Source organism: Cheilinus undulatus, linkage group 18, assembly GCF_018320785.1.
Source record: "Cheilinus undulatus linkage group 18, ASM1832078v1, whole genome shotgun sequence".
Lineage (NCBI taxonomy): Eukaryota > Metazoa > Chordata > Actinopteri > Labriformes > Labridae > Cheilinus > Cheilinus undulatus.
In genome coordinates, this window is record NC_054882.1 from 43,051,150 (window position 1) to 43,067,627 (window position 16,478).

Sequence of the window (16,478 nt, forward strand, 5' to 3'; positions counted from 1 at the left end):
TAATAAAGACTGATAATTACAGTAGATGTAGACTGATAATTAAAGCTGATATTGGCCCATATTTAAAACTGCAAGAGTCCCAAATGCACAAATGAAATAGGCTGAAAAGCCTAGGTGATGTATGTTAATATTTAAAGCTTATTTAGAACTAAAATTGTGGGTGATTAAAGCTGACATAAGCTGGGATTTACAGCCAATATAAGCCATATATACAGATGATTTGGCCTATTACAACTAATGCAGTCTGATAATTACAGCAGAGATAGACTAATATTTAGAGCTGATATTGACTAGTATTACAGGGGCCAGTGCTGGAGTATTTACAGCAGGGGCCGATACTGGAGTATTTACAGCAGGGGCCGATACTGGAGTATTTACAGCAGGGGCCGATACTGGAGTATCTACAGCAGGGGCCAGTGCTGGAGTATTTACAGCAGGGGCCGATACTGGAGTATCTACAGCAGGGGCCGATACTGGAGTATTTACAGCAGGGGCCGATACTGGAGTATTTACAGCAGGGGCCGATACTGGAGTATTTACAGCAGGAGCCAATACTGGAGTATCTACAGCAGGGGCCAGTACTGCAGTATCTACAGCAGGGGCCGATACTGGAGTATTTACAGCAGGGGCCGATACTGGAGTATTTACAGCAGGGGCCGATACTGGAGTATTTACAGCAGGGGCCGATACTGGAGTCTCTACAGCAGGGGCCGATACTGGAGTATTTACAGCAGGGGCCAGTACTGGAGTATTTACTGCAGGGGCCAGTACTGGAGTATTTACTGCAGGGGCCAGTACTGGAGTATTTACAGCAGGGGCCAGTACTGGAGTATTTACTGCAGGGGCCAGTACTGGAGTATTTACAGCAGGGGCCGATACTGGAGTATTTACAGCAGGGGCCGATACTGGAGTATTTACAGCAGGAGCCAATACTGGAGTATCTACAGCAGGGGCCAGTACTGCAGTATCTACAGCAGGGGCCGATACTGGAGTATTTACAGCAGGGGCCGATACTGGAGTATTTACAGCAGGGGCCGATACTGGAGTCTCTACAGCAGGGGCCGATACTGGAGTATCTACAGCAGGGGCCGATACTGGAGTATTTACAGCAGGGGCCAGTACTGGAGTATTTACTGCAGGGGCCAGTACTGGAGTATTTACTGCAGGGGCCAGTACTGGAGTATTTACTGCAGGGGCCAGTACTGCGGTATTTACAGCAGAAGGAGAAGCCACCATAATAACACTGTAATATTAGACTCCTGCTCCTTATTTTTCTTTCAGATCCTGCATGTGTCATGTTGGGCTCCCTCCTACAAATAGGAATTGAGGGTATTACTCCGTGGTATTCCAGTCTGGCTCATGAACAGACGATCCAAATGGAAGCCAGGTCCCATCTCTCTGCCACAAAATGGCATGGCTGTTAAGAAGGAAAATAGAAGAGACGAGAGGCTGGGAGATCAGATTATCATTAAGTAGCACCAGATCTGCTGGTATTTTGTCGAGAGATTTGGGTCTTAAATCTCTGCTTCAAAGTGGCTAATTACGCTAAGTCCTGATTTCATGGTCACAGCTGCTCTTTATTACCAATCACAACAGCTCAGCAGACTTCTGCGGCCGCTCGGCAGCACGAGAAGCTGCGGCTTATCTCTGCCGTATCCATGTCAGAGAGACGCTCAGCAGAAACATCTGGACTGATAACTCTGTCTCGTCTTCATCATCATCAGCAGAAACACCAGATTCCAGGGATTTACCTTTACTGTTAGTACAAGAGCAAAAAACCCTGTGAGTTCTTGCTCATCACCTCCCTGGATCCCTCTCCCTTCATGCTCCGTCTCACCACTCGCTCGCACTTTAAAGCAGCATGTCACACTGGATCAGCAGCCGTGGAGGCTCCAGTTAGAGCTCAGACGTCTACACGCTGTTCAACTTCCTGCAGTCATCGGCTGTCAACAGCACGTCACGTTTCTGAGCCTCCCTGCGAGGACGCTTCAGCCTGCTGGGTATGAAATGGAGGGATGGATCATACTGGGCTTTTGTTGACCTTTAATATGCTGATAATTCCAGACTCTCCCCAAAGAGAGGCTGAGTCAATCAGAGTTGAGAGAGGAAGTAGACAGTCTGAAAAACTATCCCCACTCCTAATTTATTTCTTTCTTTGGCATATTTGCCATACTTAAATGTTTAAGATCATCAAAAATAATTTAAGATTACACAAAGATAACCAGAGTAAGGACAAAATTCAGTTTTTAAATGATGAATATCAATTAAATAGAACCAGTCTGATGAAGTGAAATGTCATCATGGCGCCATCTAAAGAAATTCAAGAACAGATGAGAAGCAAAGTCAGTCTGAAATGTTACAAAGACATTTCCAAGGCTTTCAGACTCCAGCCAACCATGCTGAGAGCCATTATCCACAAATGGAGAAAACTTGGAAAAGTAGTGAACCCTCCCAGGAGTGGCTGGCTACCAAAATGACTCTAAGAGTGCATGGATGACTCATCCAAGAGGTCACCAAAGAACCCAGAACATCTCAAGACCTGCAGGCCACAATGACTCAGTGTTCATGATCCAACAATAAGGAAGAGACTGGGAAAAACATCCATGAGAGAGTAACAAGGCAAAACCACTGCAGACCAAAAAGAACACAAAGGTTCATCTCACATTTGCCAACGACTATCTCAATGATCCCCAAGACTTTTGGAGAAATATTCTGTGGACTGACGAGACAGGAGGTAAACTTTTTGGAAGGCGTGCGGCCTGTTACATCTGGGGTAAAAAATCATCATAGCAACAGTCAAACATGGTGGGGGTAGAGTGGTGGTCTGGGTCTGCTTTGCTGCTTCAGGACCTGGACCGCTTGCTATGATTGATGGAACCATGAAATCTTCTCTTTAGCAGAAAATCTTGAAGATAATGCTCGTCCATTGAAACACACCAGCTAGTCCACCTCTGAAAGAAACATAAAAGGAAGGTTTTGGAGGGACCTAGTCAGAGATAAGGGGTCTGGCTGCAGACTATTCTTCTGACGGCCACTCTCACAGACCACTCTCTAATCTGAGAAGCCATATAATCTTAGGAAGGAAGTGCCATAAACTGCTGGTATAAAATATTTCCAGTTTTAGATAAAACAAAAACAATCATCTTTATTCAGAAACTGTCTGCCACTTACATTCATGAAATAACCACATTGCAAATGTTACAGACTGATTAACATGTCGTTATTAAAGCAGAGGAAAGGCTCAGAACTCTAATCCAGGGATTTCATTATTTTAAAAACCCATTTTAGAAATAGTTACATGAACAGTAGCTTGCTTTAGCTTTGTTAGCCTTAGCTAAAGCAAACGTAGCGATCCTAGCTACATAAGCCATTGCAGCTATGTTTGCTTTAACAACTCAAGATTTAGCAAACATGGCTAAAGCTACTGTAGCTAGATAACTTAGCGACATAGATAACATATCTCAGTAGCTTACATAGCTGCTTTGTGGCTTAGCTTTAGCTAGATTAGCTACATAGCTCTGTAATATGTAGCTAAGTCAGCTTTATAAACGTGAGCTTTTGCACTCATAGCTAAAGCTAACTTAGCTATGTAGATAACAAGGATATGTAGCTTACAAGCTGCATGAGTTTAGCTTTTGCTATGTTAGCTACATAACTACATCAGTGATAGCAAGGCTAGCTACATAACTGTTATCTATAGCTTAGCACATTTTAGAAAAGTTAGCTTCAGCAAAATTAGCTGAGGCTAACTTTGCTGTGTACATAATGTAGAAACATGGCTTACATGGCTGCTTTGCTCATTTAGCTTTAGCTACATTAGCCATGTAGCTCTGTTATCCATAGCTACATAATTCACATTACTACACAAGCCAACGTAGCTAAGCAAATTTTAGCGATGTAAGTGTCAGCAAATGTAGCTAAAGCTAACTTTTGGATGAAGATATTGGTAGCTAACATAGCTGCTTTGTGAGCTTAGCTTCAGCTACGTTAGCTGCATACAATACACAGATAACATACAGAGCTTAACAAATGTATCAGACCAGCTGTCATCTCTGTCTCAGAGACCATCCAGCATCATGAAGTGCTTTAATGCGGACTCTTTCATTTTCAGTCAGCTCTTCACATTTTACCATTTTTAACAGGAATGAGGAATTTCAAACTGAATTCACCCAAATTTGAGCCGGCTCACTGGGCTTCTCTGAGAAGTCAGAAATGAATCAAGCATAACATTCAACCACTAAAACTCATTTTTCTGTTCAGGAATGACAGTAAATAACTATAATCTGACATATTAATCAGAAATATTAATGTGCTTTACTATTTTTTCAGTTTTTTTGTAAATCAGTAAATTTGAAAATTCATGGATAACAATAATAATTCTATTTAGCATTAAAAATATCATTTGGGTTAAAGAGCTTCTACATATTGGTGTATTAACCATTGCAGAAACATCAAAATGATTTTGGTAATTACCAATGCTGTTAATTTAGGGCAGCTGTGGCAGAAACCTGACTGTGGTTAGGGTTAGGGTGGGCTAATACATTTGTTAAGCACTGTATCTCCATAGCTTACATATCTGCTTTTTTGCTTAGCTTTAGCTACGATAGCTACATAGCTCTGTAATCGGTAGCTAATTCAGCTTTAAAAACGTGAGCTTTTGCACACATATCTAAACCTAACTTAGCTATGTAGATAAAAAAGATATGTAGCTTACAAGCTGTTTTGTGAGTTAAGCTTTTGCTACGTTAGCTACATAACTACATTAGTGATAGCTATGTTAGCTACATAACTGTTATCTATAGCTTAGTATCCTTCAGAAATGTGAGCTTCAGCAAAATTAGCTAAGGCTAACTTTGCTGTGTACATAGTGTAGATACATGGCTGACATGGCTGCTTTGCTGGTTTAGCTTTAGGTACATTAGCGATGTAGCTCTGTTATCTATAGCTATGTAATTCACATGACTACATAAGCCAATGTAGCTAAGCAAGCTTTAGCAATGTAAGCTTCAGCAAATGTAGCTAAAGCTAACTTTTGGATTAAGATATTGGTAGCTAACATAGCTGCTTTGTGAGCTTAGCTTCAGCGATGTTAGCTACATAGCTTATGTAGCTAACATAGCTATGTGAGCCTTGCTGGCTGTGTTAGAATGACCTTTTTTCTGTTCGCAGACTGCTTACTCAGCTTTATTTAACGTTTTCTAACCAGGTTCCACTGGTCAGGTCTTTTCTAACTTCTGGTTTCCCAGCTGTTACCTCTTAGCTTTAGCAGAACCCTGAACGTTTTAGTGTGTATGTCTGTTCTGAGATATGAGGTGTCTCAAATGAACGGCCTGTGAGAGTGGCCATCAGAGATGAACAGTCTGCAGCCAGACTGTCTTGAATCAAACCTAAAATCTGACTTAAATCTGACTGATGCTGTGGCATCTTAATCTTGCGAAGCAGATGGATTTGCCCATTTCCTTGTTTCTCACTGGCGAATCCATCTTCAAAGCTCCAGTCTGAACCGTTTGGGCCCGGTTAGAAAGTGACAGGACCAATCAGCTAGGAGGGGCGGTACTTTCAGTTGCAGCAGAGTCGTGACGTAAACAGGCAGCAGCAAGAGCTGGTGCAGTTATGGAGGAAGAGATTAGCGTGGATGCTGCTGAAGCGCCAGTTTGATCAGAACTTGACCACATTTCTTTGTTGAAAGAAGAACAAAGAACAGCAGTGAGTTGTTTTCTTTTCAAAAACCACAAAAGTCGAGTACTGACATGTCTATAGTCGTCATGTTTCGCGTTATTCCTCAGGAGCTGCGCACGCGCAGCTCAATAGCGGCTACGTCACGTTTTGTTGCTCTGATTGGCCTGTAGAGATGTGACGGACAGAACGTTCATCCAATCACACTCCAAGTTTTTTTCAAAGCCTCTGCCTTTTCTCAAACATTTCCTATTGAAGCTTTCCCAGATGGATGTGTGAAACTAATCCATCTGGCGTGTCCGGTTAGTGGCATCTTGACATTTAAGCTGATATGAAAAAGGATGTTATCTAAATTTGCATTAGTTGCTCCGCCTTCTTTAAAATTCAAGTAAACAAGAAGGTTTAGCCAAATTTAAGTCTGTTTCTCAGTATCTAAGACTTTAATGACCTTCAGACCTCCTCATGTACTGGTTAGTCATTATACAGTCAGATAATGCTCTGACAGCGTTACCCATGATGCTCTTTGTCTAACAGCCGTCTCTCTCTGTCTCTCAGAGAATAAAATCCTCCACGTCTCTTCCAATCCGTCTCTCTCTCTCCCTGACTTTGACGATGTGCAGAGTGAACCTGATACTCCGACAGAGGAGTTTGACGTGATCAGCGTGTGATTGAAAGCGACACGCCGCTCTCTGTGGTCCAGCGCTCTGAGCTCACAACAATCACTCGACTTAGTTTCTCTTTAATAAAACATGTCTGCTGCTGGCGTGCTTGGCCTCCACCATTCCAGACGCAATCAGACTAATATTTTTGTCTTGAGTTACTAATGACTAATAATCACAGGCTAACATAGTGGAAACACTAAACTCTGCTTCTCTCTGCTGCATGAATCCTCCTCAGAGGCAGGATGACATTTTGGCTGAAGATCCGTCGTGTAACGAAGCGCAGCTCCAATAAAAAGTCCCTGATAAACTCTGTGTGCTCTACCTGCTCAGCGTCAAGTCTGATAATGGGGCTGGATGTGGACTTTATAACTGTATGAAGCTATGAGTCAGTGGTTATGACAACGCTCCACAAAGTCAAAACCCTTCTGCAGAAATGATTGGCCCTTAAACCTGGAAATGAATTAGCATTTTAGCATTGATTGTACTTTCTTTATGTGTCAAGTGCCTGACCCTCATTGGTTTTATAAGACACCAAAAATACCCCCCAGAAAAATCTGTGCATTACAGTCAATGACAAAGTCGCATGATCTTTTCCCTGCTCAGCTTTTCTTCCAGGCTCTGCACATAAAATCTTTAACAAAAAAAGGTTTCTTCTCCAAAGCAAAACTCATGTTTTGCTGCTTTTCATGTTTTTCATAAACGCTTAACGTTCCGTCTCCATCTTTCTTGAAACAATTACGTCAAACATAGCACAACCCACTTACCCTGCACGCGCATATCGAACTAAAACAACAATGGCGGATCACAGGGCTGTGTTCGTGCTGCAGAAGCTACTGAGCTCATTAAGGCTTTTACAGCACAATCTGATGCTCTTTTATCACCACCAAGAACAGTGGACACCAGATGTTCTTAGATCCTCCGTAGAAAACAACCAAAAGAAAAATTTCTGTCAGTTTTCTGTGATCTTCCCTTTTTTGGTGCATTTCCGTGGCAGTGTTACAGCACCACTTACTGGCTTGGCATATAAACTACAGCGTTTCAGTCATTTTCAGTGGTTCCATAACCTGACACTGGGAATCCATCTGGGAAAGCTTCAATAGGAAATGTTTGAGAAAAGGCAGAGGCTTTGAAAAAACTCGGAGTGTGATTGGGTTAATGTTCTGTCTGTCACATCTCTACGGGCCAGTCAGAGCAACAAAACACGTGACTGCTATCGAGCTGTGCGTGCGCAGCTCCTGAGGAATAACGCGAAACATGGCGACTATAGACATGTCAGTACTCGACTTTTGTGGTTTTTGAAAAGAAAACAACTCACTGCTGTTCTTTGTTCTTCTTTCAACAAAGAAATGTGGTCAAGTTCTGATCAAACTGGCGCTTCAGCAGCATCCACGCTAATCTCTTCCTCCATAACTGCACCAGCTCTCGCTGGCCTAGAGAAGTCTTGGACTGAAAAATATCAGTGTAGCGACACCGCCGGCCATCAGGCGAACTACAACAACATTGTGTGGCTCGCCGACGACGGCGCGCTCCTTGCTCATGAACGAGCCTCCGGTTTATCAGCTGATACGCAGACCACGGTGATTTACCGGCATCATGTATACAGAGGAGGTAAGTGAAGTTAAAAGTTCCACAAACTAAAAATAAAAATGAATAAAGTATATTTGAACCTCTAGAGCGGACACAGCACAAAATTAAAGGACGATATTTTCGGGACCATTTTTATGAATGAACAACTTCGCTACTTAGTGCAGCATTGACCAATTTTATTGTCTTTTTACGTGTGTAATGTGTGATGTGTATTGAATGGGACGCGTTTTAGAGCAGAAACAACAGGGCTAACGTTGCTTAGCTCTGCTAATGGAGCCTCGACCACAGATATCAGATAGCTGATGTGTTGAAGACATTTTACAAACTAAGTATCAAAAATAAACTCAGTAAGTTGAGTCCAGTGCCAGGAAGCAACAAAAAGATGCAATATTATCCGGAAAACACTAAATGAGCAACGTGACATTCTCATCATTTGGATAGCATCTTTGTAATCAAGCTAACGTGATGTAGCATATGGCATAAAACACTACATTGTATTTCATGGTCCAGAGTGATGCCTAACCTCCTCAACAGAAAGACGGCCATCTCTGGATCGGTATTTATCCCGAGCGAGGCTCCCTCCATTTCTCATATTTATCCATATTTATCCTCGATGTCCCCCTGCGTCGGTCACACTCTCTTTTAGCTTGACGGGCTTCAGCAGATAAAACTGTCTTAGTTTTTTATGTTTTCGCAGAGTTTGTGTGGGTGTTTGGGCTGAGCTAGCAGAAGCAGCCTTCTCCATTCAACACGCCGTTGTCAGGTATAAACAGAGCAAGGGGGCGCGCATTACGTAGTACCCGACGTCACTTCTGTTGAGATTTCGTGGAAAATTTGTCCCGAATTCCCGAGAAACGACTCCACAGGCTTATACAGGCAAACAAGGAAGACATAAAGAGCCTCATTGTTCACATCGAGATAGGTGCGCACCGTTATATACTCAAAAATGGGAAGTTTTAAAGCAAAAATCTTACATAGAGCCCTTTTAACGGGAACACTGATAAACCTGGTGCTGGTTACTGGTTAGACTGGAATGAAAACTGGAGGCTGAGACTGGCCTGCATGGAAAAGGCAAGGATGGAATGTTTTCTAAAGGTTTTCTCTATTGAATTCTCTCATCATCTTTCTTAAGCCTGTTAAAGACTTCAGTGTTGGTGAAGCTGGGGATGTTGGGGCTTTTTCTAGAGTAGGCCATAGTTGTGGTTTGAGCCTTTGAACAGAAAGCTGTGCTAAGAGACAAAACTTGTGACACGACTTTAAAATGATTCCTGGTCATTCTTGATGGATTTCTGCTCCTTGGAGGTTTGGTATCACGCTGTGTATCTCCAGTGATGAAAACACTCTGTGTGGGTGGAATAATATCAGGTTTTTTCAGTTTGAATGAAGTGAACAATTAGTGTAAATGCAGCGAGAGCGTGACAGCTTGAGACCTGAGATAACAAGACACCGGGTGTGATATGTTTTTGATATATTATTATCTGTATAATAAGTTTTTTTCCTCCATGATGGTGGCCGTGAGTGTGTTTCCCTCTCCATCAGCAGACCTAATATCAGACTCTGACTCCTCTCGTTCAGCGGCCTCCTATCATATTTAAAGCCTGATGATTGACTCCCCCCCTCCTGATGATGGCATATTTCTCATTTAGGTTAAATCAAAGAGACGTGGTGTCAGGCCTAACCGCTGCTCATTACCGCCATCGCAGGAGTACAGGGAGCAATTTACCTGCAGAGCAGCGGTAATGCTGAGTGGAAATAGACCGAGCAGGAGCTGAAATGATGTTTTTAATTATGTGGCACCTCTCCAGGCGTTCCCATGCTGAAACACGGGCCGCTGACATCCAAACTTCATTTCAATATTTGCAGACAGATGGGGGAAGGAGGGGAGGTGGGGGTGTTTGAGGGTGTGTTAGACATCTTTACACAGCGACCTCTGCTCAAACAAAACAGCAGCATCGCACAAAGTTGTCATGGCGTTGATTATCTGTTTAAGCGGGCGCCGTAGGCTCGTTTTCCTGTCGCTAACTCTCTCTAAGGCTTCAATCAGCAGCTTGATTCTCATTCATCTCCACTCTGAGCTGGTTATCATGACCAAAGCTGATCCTGCTGTGAGATCAGAGAGAAACTGTTAGAGATTCAAATAAAACAAGAATCAGAGAAATTAAAAGTCCAAAGTCCTGATGAACCCTGAGACCGGTCTCCACTCCCACTGAGGACAAAAACACATTTATGAAACATTAGAACGCTCCATCACGGTTCATCAGATGGTTAAAGATCCAGTTTGTTAAATAGATAAACTATACATGTATGAATAAAAAATAAATACAGTACCTTTAAAAAAATTCACTCCTTTAGATGTTTTACCCTTTTATCAGTCATGGTCATTTTAATTCTGATTTTCTGACAAAATCCATAAAACTCTTAAATGTCACGGTGAAAACAGATTTCTACAGGTAATGTCAACCAAGCAAAAAATATACAAAATAAAAACTAAAAAAGCACTCAGAGAGCACAGACCTCCACCATCAGCCCTCTTTCCCAATAGTGAAGACTCCTTTAAAAACATTGCTGGATCCAGACGGTGATCACTCCCAAAATCAGTTCTTCTTTATGCCATTTCTGACATTTCCTGAAAATTTCGTGAAAATACACCCATAACTTTTTGAGTTATGTTGCTAACAAACAAACTAACTAACTAACAAACGAACAAACCCACCCGATCACATAACCTCCTTGGCGGAGGTGATAACTTTTTTTGTATAGTACAGGTCCATCTAAAAACTGTAGAATATCATGAAAAAGTTCAACATTTTTTGTCACTCTTTTCTGAAAGGTAAACCCATGTATTATATAGACTCATTACACATAGAGTGAAATATTTCAAGCTTTTATTTCTTGAAATGTTGCTGATTATGACTTACAGATAATGAAAACCAAAAAATTAGAAAATTACTCAGAAAATTAGAATATTACATAAGATCAGTTTAAAAAAGGATGTTTTAAACAGAAATGTCAGGCTTCTGAAAAGTACGTTCACTTCTATGCATCAATACTTGGTTGGACCTCCTTTTGCATGAATTACTGCTTAAATGTGGCATGGCATGGAGGCGATCAGCCTGTGGCACTGCTCAGGTGTAATGGAAGCCCAGGTTGCTTTGATAGCAGGTCATCTGCATCATTTACGTTCTCATCTGCTCTTTTTAACCCTTTGCTGAAGCATCATACACATCTTGACTGAAAACAGAATCCCTGGTTGTTTGGACTGTACAAGAAGCTTTTCCCTTCATCAGTCCTTACAGATGTTTCATTTATTATTATTATATTTACTGTGATAGAAGACGACAGTGGAGAGATTTGGAAACAGGGAGGAGAGTGGGGAAAAACATGACAGCAAAGAGCCGCAGGCCGGATTCAAACCCGGGCCGCCCGTGTACATGGGGCATGCCTTAAACCACTCGACCATCTGCACACACCCCTATCTATGATTTTGTGTTGGATTTCAGTGATTACCTCTCCGGTCATCACTAATGATGTGGACTGTTTTCCCACTGACAGCGTGCTGCTTTGTTCTGATTCAGATGATAAAACGATAAGGTTGCTGTGTTTTTCTCTCAGGCTGTAATGTGTAACCCTACTACTGCGTTTAGATAGACCTAGCTAGTGGAGACGTATGAGTCTGTTTAGGTAAAGACCCAGATATTCATCACCTCTGGCTCAGGCCCTGCTGGTGTTAGTCTACACTGAGGATGAACCACAGCTGATCCAGAAGCAATAATCCTGATCTACCTGTCACACACTAGTTAATCAGGGTATATCTGACTAACAGGGAAGGAGTAATGGATTAAAATTTACTTTAACAATCTGCAGCAGTGGCACAGGGCATTAAAGTTTAACATTGAATGTAGACATTGAGGTGTGAGTGCTGAGTAGCTGCAGCTCCAACAGCAGACTCTGCAGGTCACTAAAAGCCCTTTATTTCAGAGGGGAACCACTCACAGGGGTCTCTCCTTCATCCAGCATATTTATTTGAGCTCTCTGTTGTTTTTACAGCGCAGAATAAATGGATCATGTGACACAGCAGGAGTCTGCACATTATCAGCACAGCTAATAAGTCACCATTAAGCCGCTCATTCCCACACAGACACAGGCCTGATGTCATTCAGCTCCCAGTCACAGGTTCTCAAAACTCTGCTCCATTTCTCTGGCAGAGAGGAACAATAAAAAAGATTGAAAGTTAGCTGGACGAGGAAATGTCGAGGTTCAGAAATCAGCTGCTGCTATGAGACGTTCGCGCTAACCTGACCCGAGGCGTCATTGTCCTGCTGCACAGATGAACAAATCTGATGCTCTGGCGAGTCATTAACCAGCCGGTTAACCAATGAGAATGCTCGTTCACAGCGCGGTGTAAAGCCGTGATATTTACATCATGTGACCATGCACTTAAAGCATTCCTTTAAAGGCGTTTAAGTGAATTAAAACAATCCTTTTGTAGTGTTTGTTAGTGTTTGTGTGCATGTGGGTGGGGAATGATAACTACTTCCTGAATTCATGGTCACATGACAACACCTTTGTTCCACATAGCCCACCCCCCCATCACTACTTCAGCTGTCCAGTGTATGAGGGACATCATGATAGTCACCTGTCTGCAAACTGTCCACATACAACCTCAACTCCAAAAAAGTTGGGGCGCTGTGTAAAATGTAAATAAAAACAGAATGCAATAATTTTCAAATTTCACACATATTTAATCTACAATAAAGCATAAACAACACATCAAAACCTGAAAATGAGAAATGTTACCATCTAATGAAAAATATTGGCCCATTTTGAGTTTGAAGGCAGCAACACGTCTCAAAAAAGCAGGAACAGGGCAACAGAAGGCTGGAAAAGTAAGTGGTACTAATGAAAACCAGTTGGAGGAGCATTTCACAACTAGTTAGGTTAGTAGGCAACATGCAGTTTAGTAACATGACTGGGTATTAAAGGAGCATTTTAGAGAGGCAGAGCAGGGGCATAGCTGGGGATTTTTGGCCCCAAGAAAGAATATCCCCCCCCCCCCATCCAACTAGCCAAGCAACAAATGTTGCTTCATTTTTACAAATCTGTGCATTTTAATGCATTTTTGAACAATGATTTCCCAATTTATGAGCAATACTTTTTACAATGATTAAATTAAATTTACTTGCATTATTTTGCAGCACTGGACTATACCATTTGGACATTTTTAAGGGAGGAGCAGGGCCCTTAGTATTGTATTTTACCCTATTTAAAACAAATTTCAGTCCAAGAAATAAATAGATGAAAACACACTTTTCATTGCAGGCTCCTGAAGGGCCCCTCCCTACTGTGGGCCCAGGTCAGTACCACTTTAATCAGTAATCAGTACCCTTTCCCCCCTGTGCTACACCCATGGGCAGAGTCTTTTAGAAGTAAAGATGTGCAGAGGTTCACCAGTCTGCTAGAGACTGCATCTAGAAACTGTGGAACAATTTCATAAAAATGTTCCCACAACATAAAATTGTGACAATTTGAATCTCCCTCCATCTACAGTCCATAATATCATCAAAAGATTCAGAGAATCTGGAGAAATCTCTGTGCACAAGGGACAAGGCTGAAGATAATACTGGATTCTGGTGACTTTAGGGGGCCCTGCATTAAAACAGGCATTAACTCTGAACCAAAAATCCCTGCATGGGGCTCAGGAACACTCATTGTTTGCTGTGTCATCCACAAATGACCATTAAAGCTGGATCATGTGAAGACGTCACATGTAAACATGATCCAGAACGGCTGCCGTCTTCTCTGAGACAACTCATTTAAAATGGACTGAGGCAAAATGGAAAACTGTTCTGTGGTCAGATGAATCACAGTTTGAAAACATTTTTGGAAACCAGTCGTGCAGGCTGAGCAGATATTTATTGATCTTTGGTGAGATTGTTAGTCTGGCATATTCTGGACAGGTGTTTTTATTGATCTTTGGTTATATTGTTAGCGGTATTTGCTTTGTTGTTGTGGGCACTTCTGCATTTTCATTCAAAGAAATACTCATAATGAGGAGTTTCAAACTAAATCCTCAGGTTAAGCTCTTCATTCTCCTCTGTGTCATATCCCTAACCTTCAACAGTAAAGACTGTTTAGTTTCTCTGTTAGCTCAGTGTGAACTCTGCCTCATGGTGAGTCCTCCTCCTGCAGCCCGACTCTGATCTTCGTCAGCAGCACCCTCTTTATTGGCTCCGTGTGAGGGGCCGTCGCAGTGTGAGCAGGACAGCAGGTTTAACGGGCCCCGGGGAGCCAGCAGGTACACAGGATCAAGTTTCAGCCTGGATTTAATCTGCTTACAGTCAACTTATCTGACCGTCAAATGCTCCTTAAACCAGCCTTTATACTGCTCTTTATTCATAAATGTTCATTTTTTCATTTTTGATCATGCAACTGTGGATACATCTCCAAAAGGATGATCATATCGCGGTGTCAGGAACAGTTTTAAAGCATTAATAATAATAATAATAACTTTATTTGTATAGCACTTTTAAAAACATGGGTTTACAAAGTGCTTTGAAAAGTGCAGAAGCAAGTACAAAAACAAAGCAACAACCCAGACAAAAGACAGAAACAGAACATGACATCTAGACAGATAATAATTCATCTACATCGATAAAGAGCGACAATATAGAACCAAACCTAGATGACCTGTGATGCCATGCAAACTAAGACATCACAGACGTCAATCAGAGTGCAGTCATGAACTGCACAGCTAAGACATCATGAACATCAGGATGCAGGCAAGACACAGACATCAGTACCATAAAATGATAGGAACCCAGGCAAAGCAGGAACCCAGCTACACAGGCTGAGACCGAGAGGACCAAAATTAAAGACATAAGAAATTAAAAGAGAAACAGTAAAATGTAAATAAGAGGGCAAAACAGATATTAAAACAGGGTGAAACAAGCTCTAAAACTGTAAAAGCAGTAAAATTGATAAGTATTATAACAGAGGTAAACATAAGGGGAAGCAGTAAAGGAGAGATTAAGAGGAAATTAGACTAGAATATGTAAGAATCTGTGAGAGGATAAAAATTATAAAAATTAAATAAGAAGATGAGATGAAGATGAGACGACATCACATAAAAGCCACTCTATAAAAATGAGTTTTAAGAAGTGATTTAAAAGATGTCAATGATTCTGCATGCCTTATCTCCTCGGGCAGGTCGTTCCAAAGTCGAGGGGCTCTGATGGAGAAGGCCCTGTCACCCTTAGATTTGAGTCTCGACTTTGGAACGACCAGGAGGTTCCCACCCGAGGATCTGAGGCTGTGGGCTGGGACATAGGGGAATAAAAGTTCTGTAATATATTCTGGAGCCAGACCCTTCAGTGCTTTAAAAGTAATAAGTAAAATCTTAAAATCAATTCTAAAAGTAATGGGTAGCCAGTGTAAAGATGCTAAAATCGGGGTGATGTGATGTTGTCTGTTAAAACCAGTGAGAAGCCTAGCTGCTGCATTTTGAACCAGTTGAAGGCGAGAGAGGGATTTTTGGCAGAGACCTGACAGGAGAGAGTTGCAATAGTCCAGACGGGAAAAAATGAGAGTGTGGATTACCTTTTCCAAATCTGTCTGGTGGAGAATTGGTTTTATTTTGGCAATTGTGCGTAAATGAAAAAAGCATGACTGTATAACTTTATTGATGTGTGTTGTGAAGGTGAGGTTGGAGTCAAATTCTACTCCTAGATTTCGAGCTGTTGATTTAATGTTTGTGGACAAAGGACCAAGGCTGTTAGTGATTGTATTGGGAGAGTTTGGAATATTGAAAAGAATGATTTCGGATTTGGAATTATTGAGTTGTAGAAAGTTTTGTGCCATCCAGCAGTTAATATCATTAACAATAAGATCCTGTGTCTACAGCTCAAAACCAATCAGACCACTTCTCATCATGGTTTATGTTGTTGACTCCTGTTTTCATCAGTAGACTTCATAAGATGTTTGAGTTTTACCGTTTTTGTTTGACTCACTTCCAGCTCCTGACTTTCTGGTGTTTGAAGAAACCCAAAATAATCCTTTGTCTTTGCTTTCAGCTTGCTGGCAGACACGCACCATGATCCATGTCAGCAGTGTGGGGGCCAACTCAGTCTGGCATGTGAGAAGTGCTCTGCATCATGAAGTTTTATGGCTGCTGCCATCTGCTGGTTTAATGGTTAACTACATCTTAAAACCACACTACATTAACACTATTGAATACGGCCATTTCCATGGCCGTAGATGTTGTCAAAGCATCTTTGTCTCTATATTCAATAACCCACAAGACCTCGGTGGTAGTAATCGTAACTTTACTTTATTGATTCAATAACCCACAGGAGCTCAGAGATAATAATAGTAAAATTACTTTATATATTCAATAACCTCCAAAAGCTCAGTGATAATGATGGTAACATTACTTTAATATAAGATTTTCCTTTATTAGTCCCACAGGGGGAAATTCTGATTCAAAAACCCACAGGAGCTCAGTGGTGATGATCGTAACATTACTTAATGATTCAATAACTCACAGAAGCTTAGTGA

The 16,478-nt window shown here is 41.6% G+C and overlaps 1 protein-coding gene across 1 annotated transcript; it reads right to left on the minus strand.

The window, feature by feature from the left end:
* Positions 1–274: 274 nt before the first annotated feature.
* LOC121525999 (keratin-associated protein 5-1-like) lies at positions 275–1,297 on the minus strand. Its single transcript, XM_041812246.1, has one exon. It carries the CDS (start codon positions 1,295–1,297, stop codon positions 275–277), a length of 1,023 nt encoding a protein of 340 aa, XP_041668180.1.
* Between the last annotated feature and the right edge of the window lie 15,181 nt (positions 1,298–16,478).

Bases quoted from the DNA above. Each gene is read 5' to 3' on its own strand.
- LOC121525999 (XM_041812246.1), bottom strand. From the start codon at position 1,297: ATGACACATGCAGGATCTGAAAGAAAAATAAGGAGCAGGAGTCTAATA.